Raw genomic sequence first — 17,121 nt, 5'->3', positions numbered from 1 at the left:
AAAATATATAAAAGTAAACTAATATTGTATCACGTGAAAAATATATAAATACTTAGGACTGATTTAACAAAATTTGACGAAAATTTTTAAAAAAATTAACTTATATATATATATATATATATATATATATATATATATATATATATATATATATATATATATATATATATATATAACTTTCAAAAACTAGCTTCAACACGGTCTTTCCACGACATTTAAATAGAAATTATCACGGTAAAGGTTTTGTAAATAATTAAAACTTTAAATGATAAGTATAAAATATAATTATGTTTCGTCTCACAAATTATGTTTAATCTCGACAATAAATAATACAAGATGCAAGTGTTACGTTTGATAGATGATACAACACTATAGAAACAGAAACAATCTCAGATGATAAAATATATAAAAGTAAACTAATATTGTATCACGTGAAAAATATATAAATACTTATTATATGTTGCAGAGAAATTTACCACAATCATACAATCATTTGTCAAAGAGATTCATCGGTCAAACGACAAAATATATCAGAAGATTTCCTAAGGATGGAGATAAAAGATGTTTTTCTTCACAAAAAAAAGAATTTTTCAACTTTGGAATAATTATCAACTTCGTATGAAATTGTAGTTTAAGATGAACCAAGAAAATGTCTATTGTGTAAGAAGAAGATAAATACATTCAACTATTGAGATATTGTAAAAATGAAATAAGAACCTTTATTGTTGTAAGGAGAGCATTATATGCATCCATCACAATCAAACTCCTCAAAAAAAGGAAAACAAATTCCAAGAATTCAAGTTGCTCAAGAGCCAGAAACTATGTCACAACAACTACTTTCTTCAAGCCTATATAAAGAACAATACAAAAAAGAAAGAGAAAGATCATGTTGTGTAATGCTACAACGTTGTAAAATTTCTTATTCAACAAAAGGTTTCAAGTAGAACATTGTCAACGCTCATTCAAAAAACTATAGGAGAGTATGAACCATTTGTATCTTCAAACGATTAACTGCCCCAATGAACAAAGTGTAATGAACAATTACCAATCAAACAATCTTTTTATCTTAGTGATTATTTCAGAAATAATACTTGGTTAGTAGTCAATAATGATTGTTGTTCAAAGAATATTTGCTTATGTCAAAGGTGCTTTTTCAAAGAATACTTAGTTAAATAAAAAAAGGACTTGGTAGAAGAGTACTTGAATGAGGTTAATAAGGAGTGATTGAGAGCTAGATTAGAATACTTGTGTTGGACTAGAAATGACATGGGAAATAATACTCAGTTAAACTAGAAGTGACTTGAAAAAAATATTTGATTGAGGTAAGAGTAACTTAATAAAATGGTACTAAAAAAAAAATATACTTTATTGATAAAAATTTTATTTTTTAAATTTCTTATATTTTTAGAGAAAGAAATAGATGTGTGAATCATGTGTGATGAGTATTGCATCCTTATCTAAGGATTAATTTTTTTAGGAATTGATAGAATCTTCCTATGTTTAAGTTTGGAGAGTTACTTTTTTTTTTTTTTTGCATGAGTGTGGTATATAGTCCAATTCTTTTGTACCTTTCTTTTTTATAGTATTTTCTCTCATGTAGAAATATATATGATTATATTTTGGAATGTTAATCTAATCAAAAATCCAATTTTTCATAATGACGCGTAACATTATAATGTTAAAAAATATATTAATACTAAATTGATATCAAACTAATTTATTTTAAATAAAAGAAATAGAGATACTGTAATACTATGTCTTTGAAAATAACATGAATAATGATAGGGCGAAATTTAACTAGAAAAAAAAATTACTAAACAAACATGGTTGAAATTGGAAATAAGTGCCTAAATGATCTACCATATGTTTACTGCATTAATGGTTTGTCTGCATCAAATCTTTACAAAAGGCATCTAAATGAGTAGCAGCTGAGCCACCATCTGTAACTGCACGAAGACATATCTGCTGAAGAGTTTTGGATCTTTCCCTGATTCCCCTTGCAAGCTCAGTGTCCAAATCCATAAACTTTTGCAGAAGCATTAAAATTTCACCCTTCTTCACCAATCTATTCACATCAACGTCTTCCTTCACTCTCCGACCAACCCTCCAATCCTCCACTATCAACTTACTGTCCAACGGTTGGTCCATAACTATTGGAAAGGTTAAAAACGGAACCCCAGCAAGCACACCTTCTTTTGTGGAATTCCAGCCACAATGGGACCAAAACCCTCCGATAGAACCATGACACAACACTCTCAATTGGTCACACCATGTCACCACTAATCCATTCTCCCCACATATCTCTTTCAACCTCCAAGCCTCACCACGGGCTACCCACAAGAACCGAATGCCACTTTCCCGCAAAGAAAATGCAATCTCATCGATTTGAGCCCTTGAAACCGAGAAATGGCTTCCTTGTGAGATGTAAAGAACAGAACCAACAGGTTGTGCATCTAGCCACTCCATGTAGCCATGGCTAGTCCCATTGTTAGGGCTCAGAGTGGGAGTGTTTTTAAGACTAAAATAAGGTATGGCAGGACCAATAGTGTATACGGGAAAGGGCAACTCTTCTTTAAGGACATCAATGGCTTCAGGTTCAAGCTCGTAAATAGAAGCGAATAAAAGATACTGTGCTTTGGAAACCCATTTGAAACCTTTTAGGCTCAATTGCATCGTTTGCGTACTTCTACAACTTCCATTGTTTAGCGGAAAATCTGCGAGGCGCATTGTGGAAATTCCAGGAATGTAATCCACACGTTTCTCACCGTTTTCTGATAAACAGCACAGATCCATAATTCCAGTGTTCCCAAATATCAAAATTCGAATTTCATGCAACTTGTAATAATTTTTTGAATCAGAAACGAGGACGAGGAGGTGTAGTCTTATAAGTTCGTTTTTTTTTTTCTGTAAATTATACTATTTATGTTAAATACAATAAACTTCAAAAAGGGAATGAGAATATGGTTAAATATTACCTTTATGTACTTTCATAATACACATTACATTAATAAGATAAATGTTAATATAAAGTGTTATACAATTTTAGCACTTACATAACTTGGTTAAACACCATATTATTATTTCTAGGGTTTCTTTTTCCTTGTTTTGATCTTTATAAAATTCTTTTGTTTCATTTTAGTCATTAACGGCATTGATTTAATTTCAGTAAATTTATAAATTACTTGCACATTATTTAAGATTAATGATGTTTTTACTTTCATGAAAAGTTTCAAATTTTGATTATCGTCTCTCACTTTTAAAATTAATAACTTTCCTCTTCGTAATTTTAAAAGTACTTGGATCCTGCCTAAAATTAACACGTTTCTCCTTGTAATAGGAAATCATTTAAAAAGTATAGAAATCAATGTTCTAAAAGATGAAGATAAAATTAAAATTTAGAACTTTTTTAAGAACTAAATACACCCTAAAACTAAAATTGATCATACGGATAAGAAGAGTAGAAAAAACTTTATTGGGACTAAAGTAACATTTTTAACAAAATAAAAACGAAAACCACGTATTTAAAAGCACAATTTCAAACTAATATAGATTTTATAATAGGAAAATTATCAAAGTTAATATGAGTTGAGGATAAATAATTTGTGATGCTGATTACCTGACAAATTGACAGGGTAATGTCCATTCTGTTCCAGAAGGTGATGGTGGTAGAGCACAGAGAACATAGACGCGGACATGGTCCAAAACGATGCAACCGGAATATTCCTTCGGATTCCAACCACCACCGCCCAGTACAAAAAGGTGTCAGCTACGATGGCCGTTGGCGGCGGCTGAAGGCGGCGGAGCAACTCCTCAAATGGGGCTTCCATTTTGGTCATGACAGCTTCCATGAAGCCGAGGTGGTCGTTTGCGCGAGTGAATTCGGATGGTACCACGTTGGGGATTGAACGAAGTTCGATGTTGTCGGGTTTTGGGTCGGAGGCGATGAGGGCAAGCCATTCCTCTGTGACCACGAAGGTCACGAGGATTCCAGTGTTGTTGGAGAGAAGCAGCTTGCAGAAGTTCATAAGTGGGTTGATGTGGCCCCTTGCAGGGTAGGGCATGGCCACGAGGTGACAGGGACTACTTGATGGAGCTGAAGGAGCTTCCATGGGAATTAGGGGTTGCAGAATGAGTAAAGTCCTGGAAGTAGATGAAAGTTCAAATGTACTGAACACGTGCTTTCGTATATTTGTGTTCGGAAAATGATGCAATTTATGTGGTTCGTCACGGAAAAATGATAAATTTGACAAAAAAAAAATTTACAACTATCTTGATAGTCATGGATTAGAAATAAGATCGGTTAATAATATATAAGTGAATATAATTTTTATTTTATAAATTTTGATAACGTGGGTTAAGTTTAAAATCTACTTTTAATAATATTTGTAGATAAAAAAGTATTATTTTATTATTTTATTTTGATTAAAAAATAAAAAATTAATCTATTTAATTTATTTATGAAAATTTTGTTAAATTTATTAAAAAAATATTTTTTTCGACATATATTTACTCTTTTTGAGTTTAGTCTTATAATTAAGTCTTTTCCTTTTTTAAAAAAGTTAAATTAGATTTTGCATTGTGCAGTGGCTAGATTTCAACATAATTATTTCGATTCTAATTTGATAAACATTGCTCTTAAAACGATGAATTTTATTAAAAATTTGTCATGAACCGATATAACTTGTTAGGATTTTGGTTGAATTATTGCAAAATGATGATGAATCAGAAAGTTAACATGAATTTCATAAACACATAATCTGTAGGCCGAGTAATCGGAAGATGACCTTTAGCTAGGCCACTAGACAAGTTCTAACTTAGTTACAACGTACCCCCTAATTGACCTACCAGAATTGTCATGGGTCGAGCTATGAAAAAGACTAAAATGAAACTGAAAGACGAACATGGATAAAGCTTGAGGTGGATATGACCCCATAACACACAAACAGGCACAACTTATCTAAAGAAGTTTAGTTGACTTTTAAAGGGAGTTATTAGAGAAGAAAACCTGAAGCAGGATACGGGCCAAGTTTCTTGGGAGAAGGTTAGGCTAGGATTATTAAATATTTCTTGTAATAAAAAGATTTCTAATTTGGGGGAAAGTGAAGATTAAGTATAACGTTTCTTTTTCTTGTAAATAAAACACTAACTCTTCTTGTCATGAGACATTTATTTTGGCCTTAGTGCTCTCTCTCATTTTAGGTTAAAAGTATCCTTCATATTTGTCTTCAATAAAAAAAACACTTAATTTTTTGTTATAACGGATCTATTAAAACAAATTAATTTGTCCTTTTATAATTGTTTTCAGTTTCATCATTTGCCTTGCCGTCTTGTTCGCACCGGCGAGGTCGAGCTCCACCTCTCTCTGGCTGGAAGTTCATTTGGCATTTTTGGTTCTAATAACCACTTCTGTTTATTCCTTTTTTTGGGATAAAGTGGTGAAGGGTAAACCAGATGCATACAGTCTGATCTCTTGTGCTGCTTTTGCTACCATGTCGCTTGGCTTGTCAAATCTTACTCAATTTGGATTCCAGATAGATCTGCTATATTTCTTTTGCGGAGTTCTAACAGTACAACTGATGAAGATCAAATTGTGGTTAGTCATTGTTGGAGGGGGTTTCAGTTATTCCCTCCTCCAGCTTCGAGACTATCCGCGCGACACCCCAGAGGAACAAAATCAAGTAATCATTCAAGTTGATGACACAGAGAGTCATGTTATCATCATGTCACAACAAGCTAATTCTGATGTTGATGATATATCTACCTCACCAGAAGATAGGGATCTTATCATCCAACAACAACTCACGAATTGTATAAAGGAGCTTGAGAAGGATAATGAGATTCTTGTTCTCATGTTTTGTAGATCCCGTAGACACATACCTTACAAAGGTGTTAGTTGACCCCGAAGGAGTACCGAATCCTCGCGTCGATTTGTTGATGCATGCACTTCCATCGGAAATTATGAGGCGCCTTAAGGAAACCGCGAAGCTGATGGTGAATGGCGGTTTCATGGAGGAATGCAGCGACATTTACAGCAAATGGCGTAGGGAGTTTCTAAAACAGTGTCTGCGGGAACTTCGGTTGCAACTTTATATGTACAACAACGAGGACGTTGAGAAGTGGTTAAAAACGTGCAAGGCTGCTGGGAAGATACTGTTTCCCAATGAAAGGAGCCTCTGCGATTACCTCTTTTCAGGGAGCCATGTCGCTGCCAATGTCTACTTCGAGAAGATTTGCAAGGAACTGACGATTAGTTTAGTGAGTTTTGCAAATACCACCATAACAACCCGGAGCTATTTGCCGAATCTTTTGTGCAACATCGTCCCTAAAATGTCGCAGTCATTGGGCGAGCTGCTACCGGAATTCACCTCACCGATCTTGTTTATCAAATCATCGTTCTTAAGGGATCTTCAAGACATTCAGGAAATATTGGCTACGCTAAACAACTTTGGGGATATCATTTACCCTGATAATGTGTCGGCACCTTTTACCAACGGAGGGCTTCATCTGATCACTAAGGAAGCAACGGATTACATCATTAGAAGTTGTGTAGCTTGGATACACCGGAGGTCTGGCCAATCTAACCGCGTCGAGAATTCTTCGTTTTGGATGGTGATAGGAAGGATGATGGAGTTGTTAGAGAGCGAGTTGGAAGCCAAGTCTAAAGACTACTACACTGACCCCGCATTGGGCTATATTTTTATGATCAATAATCTCAGTTACATAGAACAAAAGAGGAGTCATTTGAAATTCGACAATGATTGGTTTCCAAGAAACACAACAAAGGTGCAGCAAAAATGCAACTTGTATCTAAGAAGGTCGTGGAATAAGATTGTGGAGTTTTTAAAGATTGAGACAAATGAGTCTGTGGAAGCTGTTGTGGTAGCGGAGTTAATGAAAGATAAGCTACATTTGTTCAACCTGCACTTTGAGGAGACATGCACAATTCAATCTACATGGACGGTTTCTAATAAGGGACTGAAGGAACGAATAATAAAATCCATAGAAGAGATTTTGTTGCCACGATATGGAAAGTTTTGTGATAGGTTTCAAGTTGTTTCTGGTAATCAAGCTTATGAGTATATTAAGTTCGGAATCGTAGACATTCAAAATTGTCTCAGCAATTTGTTTCAAGGAAATATGATATCACTTTGTTAGAGTTACAGTGTGGTGTAGTATGGCATAATATTTAGCTTTTGGTTATTCTATTTTGCTTTTGGTGATTCTATTTTTAGTACGTGTCATTCTGTTACGTTTACCGTTCGATTGTTAGCAATTAGTTTTTTTTTTTTAGTACTGAAACATTTATCAGAGTGAATAATACAATTTCTTTTATCACTGTTAATTTATGTCCTCTCCTCCTTTATTCTTTTCACATGGTATCATCGAGCCATTTCAGGTTCCAGTGATTTTGTTTCTTTGTTGCTTCCTCCATGGCGGCCCATCATACTACTCTTCTTGATTCTTCCAATCCCTACCTCATTACTAGTGGCGATAACCCTAGAATCCCTTTTGTTCCGATAAAATTGGATGGCTCCAATTATCATTCCTGGTCACATGATGTTTCCACTGCTCTGCGTTCGAAGAACAAACTTCAGTTCATCAATGGCACTCTTCCTCGCCCACCCCCTACTTCTGACTTATTTGGCCCGTGGGATCGCTACAATTCCATTGTTATGTCCTTGCTAGTTAATTCTCTGGATATCCCTATTGCTCCAAGCGTTAGTTGGATTGACATTGCTGCTGAGATTTGGCATGTTCTACGCAAACGCTATTATCAGGGTGACGTTTTTCGTATATCTGATATTCAAGAAGAGATCTATGCCCTTCGTTAAGGTTCCCTTAGTGTCACCGCTTATTTCACTCAATTGCAAAATTTATGGCAAGAATTGGATCAATTTCGTCTTCTACCCTTGTGTTCTTGTGACATCAAATGCTCTTGCACCCTTGTTCCTACCATCCGCTCTTATCGCGACGGAGACTGTGTTATTCGCTTTCTAAAAAAGCTTAACGATCAATACTCTACAGTTCGATCTCAAATCATGATGATGCAGCCGTTACCTAATCTTGATCGTGTTTTCTCGTTACTAGCGTCAATTTGGAGTTCCTATTGATGATCCCCACACACTTGCTTCTTTTTCCTCTTCACGCGGACGCAACAGTTTTGCTATTCCGTCTTCTCTTTCGTCTGGTAGAGGTCGCGGTTTTGGTAAGAATCCCAAAGTTTATTCCCATTGTGATCATCCTGGTCACACGGTTGAAACCTACTATAGAAAACATGGATTCCCTCCTCATATGCAGACTTCTCATTTTGTGTATAATTGACAAACCCTCGAAGATGTTGACGAGGGTGATGATATAACTACTGTTCTTTCCCAAACAAGAGTGTCTTCTACTCTAACTATGACTCTGACTCATGAGCAACATCAAGCTTTAATGACTCTTTTGCAACAATCAAATCTGAATGGTTCCACGGTTAATCAAATTTCTACTCCTCTTCTCAATAAACCCTCAAGTATCGTTTATTTGGGGTTGTAGTTCGCCGCAACTTCTCTAGGAACCATAGTCGCAGTGACCGGCGAAGTTCAAAGCTGGCGTTCTCCATGCACCGAACTGGTTGAGGAAAGCGAGAAGCATAATGGCGTACTTTCCACTACAACGTTTAAAAAAAAAAAAGAACAACCGAAAGTGAAGTCGTTAAAATACACGAGAATTTCACTTTTTCCATTCTACTGAAACCGTCCTGACACAGGAAGACTCTGATTTAAAGAAAGAAAAAAAAAAGAAATAGGCACGACTTCACATGTTGTCTTGTATTCTTACAATTTGATCTAATTTATAAAAAAAAAAATCTAACGAATTCACTTTTATATATTTTAACAAAAGTTTTTGACAAGTATTTGACAAAGGTGACGTGGCAACAATTTTTTTTAAATTTTAATTACGAAATGGTTAGTTCACAAGTGCAGCGGAAAGAGAAACCAAAATAAAATTAAATGTTAGTTAGAGAGAGAAAGTGAAGAGAGAAAATGGGGAAAGTGAGGCCTGGGGGTTGCGAAGTGAGAAAGTGAAGAGAGAAAAGGGGGAAAGTGAGCCTGCCGGAGTTTGTGGTTTAGTGAAAGTGAGATTCCGGCAACCATTTCGCCGGGGAGGGGGTGGAGGATAGTTATCAGTGAAAGCGAGAAAGATAGAGAGCAAGAAGGATAAAGCGAGAACGAGAATGAGAGAGTGATCAGAGTTAAGCATTGCAAATTAGTGGTGAATAATTACAGTCATTGACGCCGTTTGGGTGGGTTACCGGAGGCAGGTCGTAGAAGAATTCGTCGACGACAAGGAATTGGTCATCCCGAGCGTATATGTGCACACAACTATATAAACAGCTGACGCCGATGTGGGTAGTAAGGACGCTGTATGTGGGGAGTAGTATTGAAAAAGTCCGACTGTACTCCCCACATAGGGGCGAGTAACTCCCCTTTTTTGTAACAGGTTTTTACTTGGGGTCCTCTGAGGCTACACTCCCACTAAATTAATTGAATTGGAATTGGGTTATACAAACGAATATGTTTCTTAACGAATGAAATATGAATAACGTATTTACCAAATTTTAAATAAGTTTATTGGTTTGTCTTGCAGCTTTGTTCAAAAAACTTCGGTGCAACTCCCCACAAACAGCATCCTTACTACCCACATCTGCGTGAGCTGTTTATAAAATTGTGTGCACATATTAAATCCACATACTTCACTTAATTCAAATTTAATTGGTCCATTAGACTTTGTGATTGAGTTACTTGATGGTCAATGCTCGAAAAAGGCGACTTAAGAATAGTGTTAGTTCAATGTTGAAGCAGTATTGCAAAAGTTCATGTGTACTCCCCACATAATTGCGAGATACTCCCCACTTTTCTATCAGGTTTATAGTTGGGGTTCTGTGAGGGCACACTCCTACTAAATTAATTGAATTAGAATTGGGTTATGCATACGAATATTTTTCTTAAGTCATGAAATAAGAATAACGTATTTACCACATTTTAATTAGGTTTATTGGTTTGTCCTGCAATTTTGTTCAAAAAACTTTGCTTCAACTCCCCACATACAACATCCTTACTCCCCACATCAGCGTCAGCTGTTTATACAGTTGTGTGCACATATTAAATCCACATACTTCCGTTAATTCAATTTTAATTGGTCCATTAGACCTCGTGATTGAGTTACATGATGGTCAATGATCGAAAAAGGCAACTTAAGAATAGTGTTTATTCAATGTTGAAGCAATATTGCAAAAGTTCATGTGTACTCCCCACATAGTTGCGAGTTACTCCCCGCTTTTCTATCAGGTTTATACTTGGGGTCCTGTGAGGCTATTACTCCCACTTAATTATTTGAATTGGAATTGGGTTATGCATACGAATATTTTTCTTAAGTAATGAAATAAGAATAACGTATTTACCACATTTTAATTAGGTTTATTGGTTTGTCCTGCAGTTTTGTTCAAAAAACTTTGCTTCAACTCCCCACATACAGCGTCCTTACTACCCATATCGGCGTCAGCTGTTTATACAGTTGTGTGCACATATACGCTCGGGATGACGAATTCCTTGTCATCGACGACTTCTTCTACAACCTGCCTCTGGTAACCCACCCAAACGGCGTCAATGACTGCAATTATCCACCACTAATCTGCAATGCTTAACTCCGATCACTCTCTCATTCTCGTTCTCGCTTTATCCCTCTTGCTCTCTATCTTTCTCGCTTTCACTGATAACTATCCTCCATCCCCCCTCCCCGGCGAAATGGTTGCCGGAATCTCACTTTCACTGAACCACAAACTCCAGCGGGCTCACTTTCCCCCTTTTCTCTCTTCACTTTCTCTCTCTAACCGACATTTAATTTCATTTTGGTTTCTCTTTCCACTGCACGTGTGAACTAACCATTTCGTAATTAAAATTTTAAAAAAATCGTTACCACGTCACCTTTGTCAAATACTTGTCAAAAACTTTTGTTGAAATATCATTATCCTTTACATATTTAACTTGAAAGAAACCCTAAAATATTAAATCACTATATTCTTTGACAATTTTTTCTTTTCGACAATTTTTTTTTAACAAAGTTTTGACAAATGTTTTTAAACACATCAATTTTTTTTTTCAAGTTATATCAAATCTTTATTTCATCTATTAAAGTATTATTACGTGTAATTATCAAAAAATTGTTAATAAAACTTAATCAAAACATAATTTTCCAATACTAAAAAACCTGATTTCGACCGCGCACAGCAAAGGTGGAAAAAACTACAACCTGTATCTGAAAAGGGTGTGGAATAAGACGGTGAAAATTTTGAAGGTTGACACATATGAGTCTGCTAAAGCTGATGTGGTAGCGGAGATAACGAAAGAAAAGCTGCATTTGTTTATCTGTACTTTGAGAAGTCATGCATAATTCAATCTACATGGGGAGTGTTTCTGATAAGCGAATGAGGAAAGCAATAGTAAAATCCATTGAAGCGTTATTGTTGCCAGAATATAGAAAATTTTGTAAGAGCTTTCTAGATGTTCTTGGTAACGGTGGTTATTGTGTTTATTTTATTTAATTACAAATTTGATCCAATCTTTATTTTGTTTATTTAATTTGATTTTTTTTCAATTGAATTTTTATTTTATTTAAAGTGATTTAATATGATTTTTTTAAATTAAAAATAATATCATTCAGAAGGTATGCTATTTTGTTGTTTTTAGGATTTGATTACATTTATTTACCGCTTTATAGATGAGTTTTGAATTAATTTAGATGGTTAATGTAATTTGATTCACTTTGAAATTCTTAGACTAAGTTTAAAACAACTTTGTTCTTTCAAATACACTTTGATAAGGTGAAAATTAGGTCATATTTGTGTAGAAATTATGCGAAGTGATATTTGAGTCATTCTTTGGTGTGTGAGATCTTTGAATTGGAAATACTAAATCTTAACTTGATTGGATTGAAACAAGCTGATTACAAGATAATGAAGTGACGCTTGAATTGAAAAAGTAAAAGAATTGGAATTGTTTTGGAAATTAACATTAAACAAGTGTTATAGGTTTGGAAACAAAAGATTAGAGTTGATTCCCTTGGCAAAATCAAAATTTGTTAGGCAATTATATAGAAAACTGAAAAAAAAAGGAAAAATAGATAACCATGCATGATTAACTAAGCAACTCAAATTTTTCTCAGCAAATTTGTAGTAGAGTTTAAAACTTTTCAAAAGGATAAAAAGAAAAGAAACATGAATGAGAAAAAGACACATACTTTCATTGTAATTGTACCTGTCCAGAAACAACGCGTCGATATTTTGCCGATGATAAGGTCAATATATTACCGATGATAGGGTGATGATCAATAAAGAACAGAGATATGAAGTGGCATCGCCATAAAGCCGATGGTTGAGCAATGATGAGCAGAGGTGTAGAGTTGTATCACTGTAGAGTCGATGTCAGTAAGGATAGCAAACTAACCTCCTTGTAAGAAGTTAAGATTAAGGAAAATAATACTAGCGAATATTATGTAATTATTATAGTTGCATTAGTTATTATTTAGGTTGGTTGAGATTTAGGAAGATATTGATGATTATCTTTAAGATTATTATGTATATATGTAATATTTGTAACTGATTCATCTACTATAAATAAGAATATTACTCTCATGGTCAGGGGACAAATTGTTTTTGACCTAAGCTAGTCTTAAGCTAGGGTTAAAAATATTTCTTTCTTTTTGTTTTTGGATAAGAATTATCTGACACTTTTCTTGACCAGAACATTGGCGCCCACCGTGGGATCCGGTAAAACTCAATCCCAACTCCACCAAATTCCAATAAGAAATGATACAACAAAAAATAGAGATGAATCGGAATCGGAATGCGACTCGGGGGGGACCTACCCGTCAACAGATTATGCGGAGTATAATGGAGTTACAGTGACAGAATGAGGAGATAAAACTAAAGGCAGAAGTTGATCAAGCACATCTTGAAGAAGAACGTGAGGAATCCCGCAAGAAGGCAGAAGAAGATCTACGACTCTTAAGGGTAGAAGCACTCAAAGAAAGGGAGATACTTCGGAAGGAGACCGAGGATACCCATCACCAGCTGGAGGAAGCCCTTCGTCAACAAGAGCAACTGAAAAAACTCAATGAAAACATACAGTAGCAGATTACACCTCCGCAATACTCACAAGAAACTTTTGACATATGCAAATCATGAGAAGATGATCGATCTATGCTCAGTCTCCACTTATAGATCAACAATTAATCCTTGCGATCGAAGCTTACGCTCTTTCTCAATACAGGTAAAAAAAACCCAAAGTTCCAAGAATGTTGCTATTTTTTGACATAAAAAAATTGGGCAAAAATTACAAACCAGAAAATCTAAACAATTTCCTGATCACAGTCATAAATCATTCTACTCTTCTTGTATTATGTAGGGATCACAAGCATAAATTTAATAGTTTTACAAATTTGATTAAATAATTTCTTTAGGGCACTAAAAATAAAAAGCTAGAATGATTAATTTAAAGAAAATATTATTTTTGTAATTTATAAAATATACATTGTTATGTTGTTTTAACTTAAATATATTATCAGATAATGTGATCTTAATTATGCGTACAGGAATAATAAATTGATTTGCTAAAAGATAATAAAATATATTTATATAACAGAATTATTATTATCGGTTTTTCCTTTTATTTTTAACCATCTTATTATCAAAAGAGCAAAATAGTTAAATTAATGAATAATACAAGTTTTATGAATTAATTACTCGTCATCCTTTTCAAAGCATAAAGCTAAATGTCTTTTACATTAAAGTTTGCCTTTGAAATATTAAATGAAATATGTGTTGTGTTATTTATATTAAAATGTATGTTTCTCATGAATATTTTATTTAATATTATTAAATAAATAAATTTTAGTGTGAAGTATTTTATATTTGGAGGAGTTTTAAGAAGATATTTTTAACAATTTAGGAAGATTTAATCTACCATAAAGTTGTTTCAAAATATCTATATAATTATTTTATATGGTGCTAGAATTATAAAATAAGATTGTTTAAATATATAAACTAAGATTTTGATACATATGTTAAAATGTGAGTATTATAGTAAATATTACTAGTTGTTATCTTTAAAATAAATTTATTGTTACTAGATATAAATGTGTTTTGGTGCTACTTTATTCTAATAACAAACATAATTATTTTATAGGTATAATTAGTCGCAACGTACCCAGTTTCGTCCCAATGTGTCTAAATGATACCCGCTTTTAACTTTGCATCTACTTAGTGTTAGGAATCCAAGTGTGAGTCTAAGTCCCACATTGACCAGAAATGAGAAAGTAGAGCACTATATAAGAATAAAGACCCATAAACCCATTGCCTTAAGGTTTTGGGTTGAGAGTGGTGTCAGTGTCTTATGTGGTTAGGCTCAGATCTCATTGGTGTTGTTCTCCCCAGTGAAACCCCCTCTGTAAAACCTGACAAATGGTATCAGAGCCGATGGTTAATACCGGCTCAGACGAGTGCAGTGCCAGTATGGTCCTAGTATCGAAAGTCTTCCTGGCAAGGGTCCCAGATAAGGGTTCCAGGTTAGCGTGTCCCGTTAAGAAAAACGGCGGTACAGAAAAGGGCAGAAAAGGAGTACTCGTGGTTGGGCAGCTTCCGCTGGAGGGCTAGTGTACCAATGTGGTTGAAGGGACTCACCCTTGAGGGGGGAATCCAAGTGTGAGTCTAAGTCCCACATTGACTAGAAATGAGAAAGTAGAGCACTATATAAGAATAAAGACCCATAAACCCATTGCCTTAAGGTTTTAGGTTGAGAGTGGTGTCAGTGTCTTATGTGGTTAGGCTCAGATCTCATTGGTGTTGTTCTCCCCAGTGAAACCCCCTCTGTAAAACCTGACACTTAGTACCCAAATTAGTTAATTTGCATCAATATGGTCCATCCCGTTAAGTTTTCAGAAACGTCGTTAACAGATCAGTGATGTGGCATTGCAGAACGGGTACGTGTCAATGAAAATAATTGTACAGTGGCAATTTGTGGATAACGTGTCATGCCCTATTTGAATTGATTGTCCCCATTCAAAAAGCCCGAATTTTCCATTTCCATCTTCATCTTCTTCTTCATTTTTTCACCGGGAAGCTGATTTGTTGTAGGGGTAAGGTGACGAGTGAAGTGGGAAATGTCGCATGGTTTTAGTCATTGGTGGTCGTCTTGTTCGTGTGGGTCACATAACCACAATGTTTCTTCTCCTGGTTCTGTATCTGGGTCGTGGGTGGAATACCACATCTCCTTCACATTGGCATAACCCATCTCCTTTAGAATACCCAAAACACCATTAAATTAAACCACACACAACATTCAACCACTAACCCTAAACCCCACCATCCCAACAACAAATAATGCAATCAATGACAAAAACAAATGGTTTGTGCACCTGCAATCCCAAATAGCTGCCAATTTGATGTCAATTACAACTTCAATTTTGTCCACAACGCATGAAATGGCCCAAATTTCGTAAACCCTGACTCCAGAAAACCCCTATTCTATTATGTTCCCAATTCGTGCCTTTTTTTTCTTTTCAATTTCCTCTTACGCTGCACTGTTCCACATCACACACTACTCTCGTGCCACGTCATAACATTTTTTCTCACTTAACTAGTCAACTCAGTCAAACATTATCTTATTTAACGGAGTTAACGAAAATGGACCACATTGATGCAAATTAACTAATTTGGGTACTAAGTAGATGCAAAGTTAAAAGCGGGTACCATTTACACACATTGGGACGAAACTGGGTACGTTGCGACTAATTATACCTATTTTATAATAGTATGTTATTTTAATCAACTTAAAAATTTTGATGATATCTTATAATTCATTATTTATTTGGTATGATGTTTACAAGTGAAAATTATTTAATTAAAATTAAGATATTTATAAAATGTTTTACATATAAATATTACAATTGTCATATATATACATGTTATATTATGTGAATTACTAACGGGGATTTCGTAGATATATTAAAATTTCATTCATCATGTTTAAATCAATAAAGACTGGCTTCAAATTGGAAATAAGATATAAGACCAACGTGGTACCCAGGAGATTTCAAATAGAGGATCTAATATTAAGGAAGGCCCAATTAATTCAAATAGATAACAAATTGGCACCAAAATGGACCGGACCTTACCGTGTTAAAGAGGTGCTAGGCGGGAGCATACAAGTTGGAAACATTGGATGGCAAGGAGATACCACGAACATGGAATGTAACAAATTTACGATTTTATTTTAGTTAGGAAGGTGACATTATTTTATGATTTAAGTTATTTTCTATATTTTGCTCTTTATATAAATAAATATATATATATATATATATATATATATATATATATATATATATATATATATATATATATATATTCGTGTTTTATTCCAAGCCAAGTTGCTTGATGTATAAAAGAGCCTTCGTGTTCTATTCCAAGCCGAGTTGCTTGATGTATAAATGAGCCTTTGTGTTCTATTCCAAGCCAAGTCGCTTGATGTATAAAAGAGCCTTCGTGTTCTATTCCAAGCTGAGTTGCTTGATGTATAAAAGAGCATTTGTGTTCTATTCCAAGCCGAGTCGCTTGATGTATAAAAGAGTCTTCATGTTCTATTCCAAGCTGAGTCGCTTGATGTATAAAAGAGCATTCGTATTCTATTCCAAGCCGAGTTGCTTGATGTATAAAAGAGCCTTTGTGTTCTATTCCAAGCCGAGTCGCTTAATGTATAAAAGAGCCTTCGTGTTCTATTCCAAGCCGAGTCGCTTGATGTATAAAAGAGCCTTCGTGTTCTATTCCAAGCCGAGTTGCTTGATACATAAAAGAGCCTTTGTGTTCTATTCCAAGCCGAGTTGCTTGATGTATAAAAGAGCCTTTGTGTTCTATTCCAATCCCAGTCGCTTGATGTATAAAAGAGCCTTCGTGTTCTATTCCATGCCGAGTCGCTTGATGTATAAAAGAGCCTTTGTGTTCTATTCCAAGCCGAGTCGCTTGATGTATAAAAGAGCCTCTGTGTTCTATTCCAAGCTGAGTTGCTTGATGTATAAAAGAGCCTTCGC

The 17,121-nt window shown here is 34.8% G+C and overlaps 1 protein-coding gene and 1 pseudogene across 1 annotated transcript; one reads left to right on the top strand and one right to left on the bottom strand.

Moving 5' to 3' along the window:
- Positions 1-1,701: 1,701 nt before the first annotated feature.
- LOC114194065 (UDP-glycosyltransferase 87A1-like) lies at positions 1,702-4,204 on the bottom strand. The gene is made up of 2 exons (XM_028084107.2): positions 3,617-4,204; positions 1,702-2,771 (listed from the first exon to the last, which is right to left on the bottom strand). The coding sequence occupies exons 1-2, from the start codon at positions 4,107-4,109 to the stop codon at positions 1,876-1,878; spliced, it is 1,389 nt and encodes a 462-aa protein (XP_027939908.2). The 5' UTR covers positions 4,110-4,204; the 3' UTR covers positions 1,702-1,875.
- Positions 4,205-5,300: 1,096 nt separating this feature from the next.
- LOC114195074 (exocyst complex component EXO70B1-like) lies at positions 5,301-7,155 on the top strand (annotated as a pseudogene).
- Positions 7,156-17,121: the final 9,966 nt, after the last annotated feature.

This window comes from Vigna unguiculata, chromosome 8, assembly GCF_037176805.1.
Source record: "Vigna unguiculata cultivar grain cowpea cultivar isolate G323 ecotype 2 chromosome 8, ASM3717680v1, whole genome shotgun sequence".
Lineage (NCBI taxonomy): Eukaryota > Viridiplantae > Streptophyta > Magnoliopsida > Fabales > Fabaceae > Vigna > Vigna unguiculata.
The sequence above is the reverse complement of the archived record's forward strand: the minus strand, read 5'-3'. Positions and strand labels throughout refer to the sequence as shown.

Coding starts and splice junctions, on each gene's coding strand:
- LOC114194065 (XM_028084107.2), bottom strand. CDS start 4,109: ATGGAAGCTCCTTCAGCTCCATCAAGTAGTCCCTGTCACCTCGTGGCC. Junction 2,772..3,616: donor TTACCCTGTCAATTTGTCAG/GTAATCAGCATC, acceptor GCTGTTTATCAG/AAAACGGTGAGAAACGTGTG.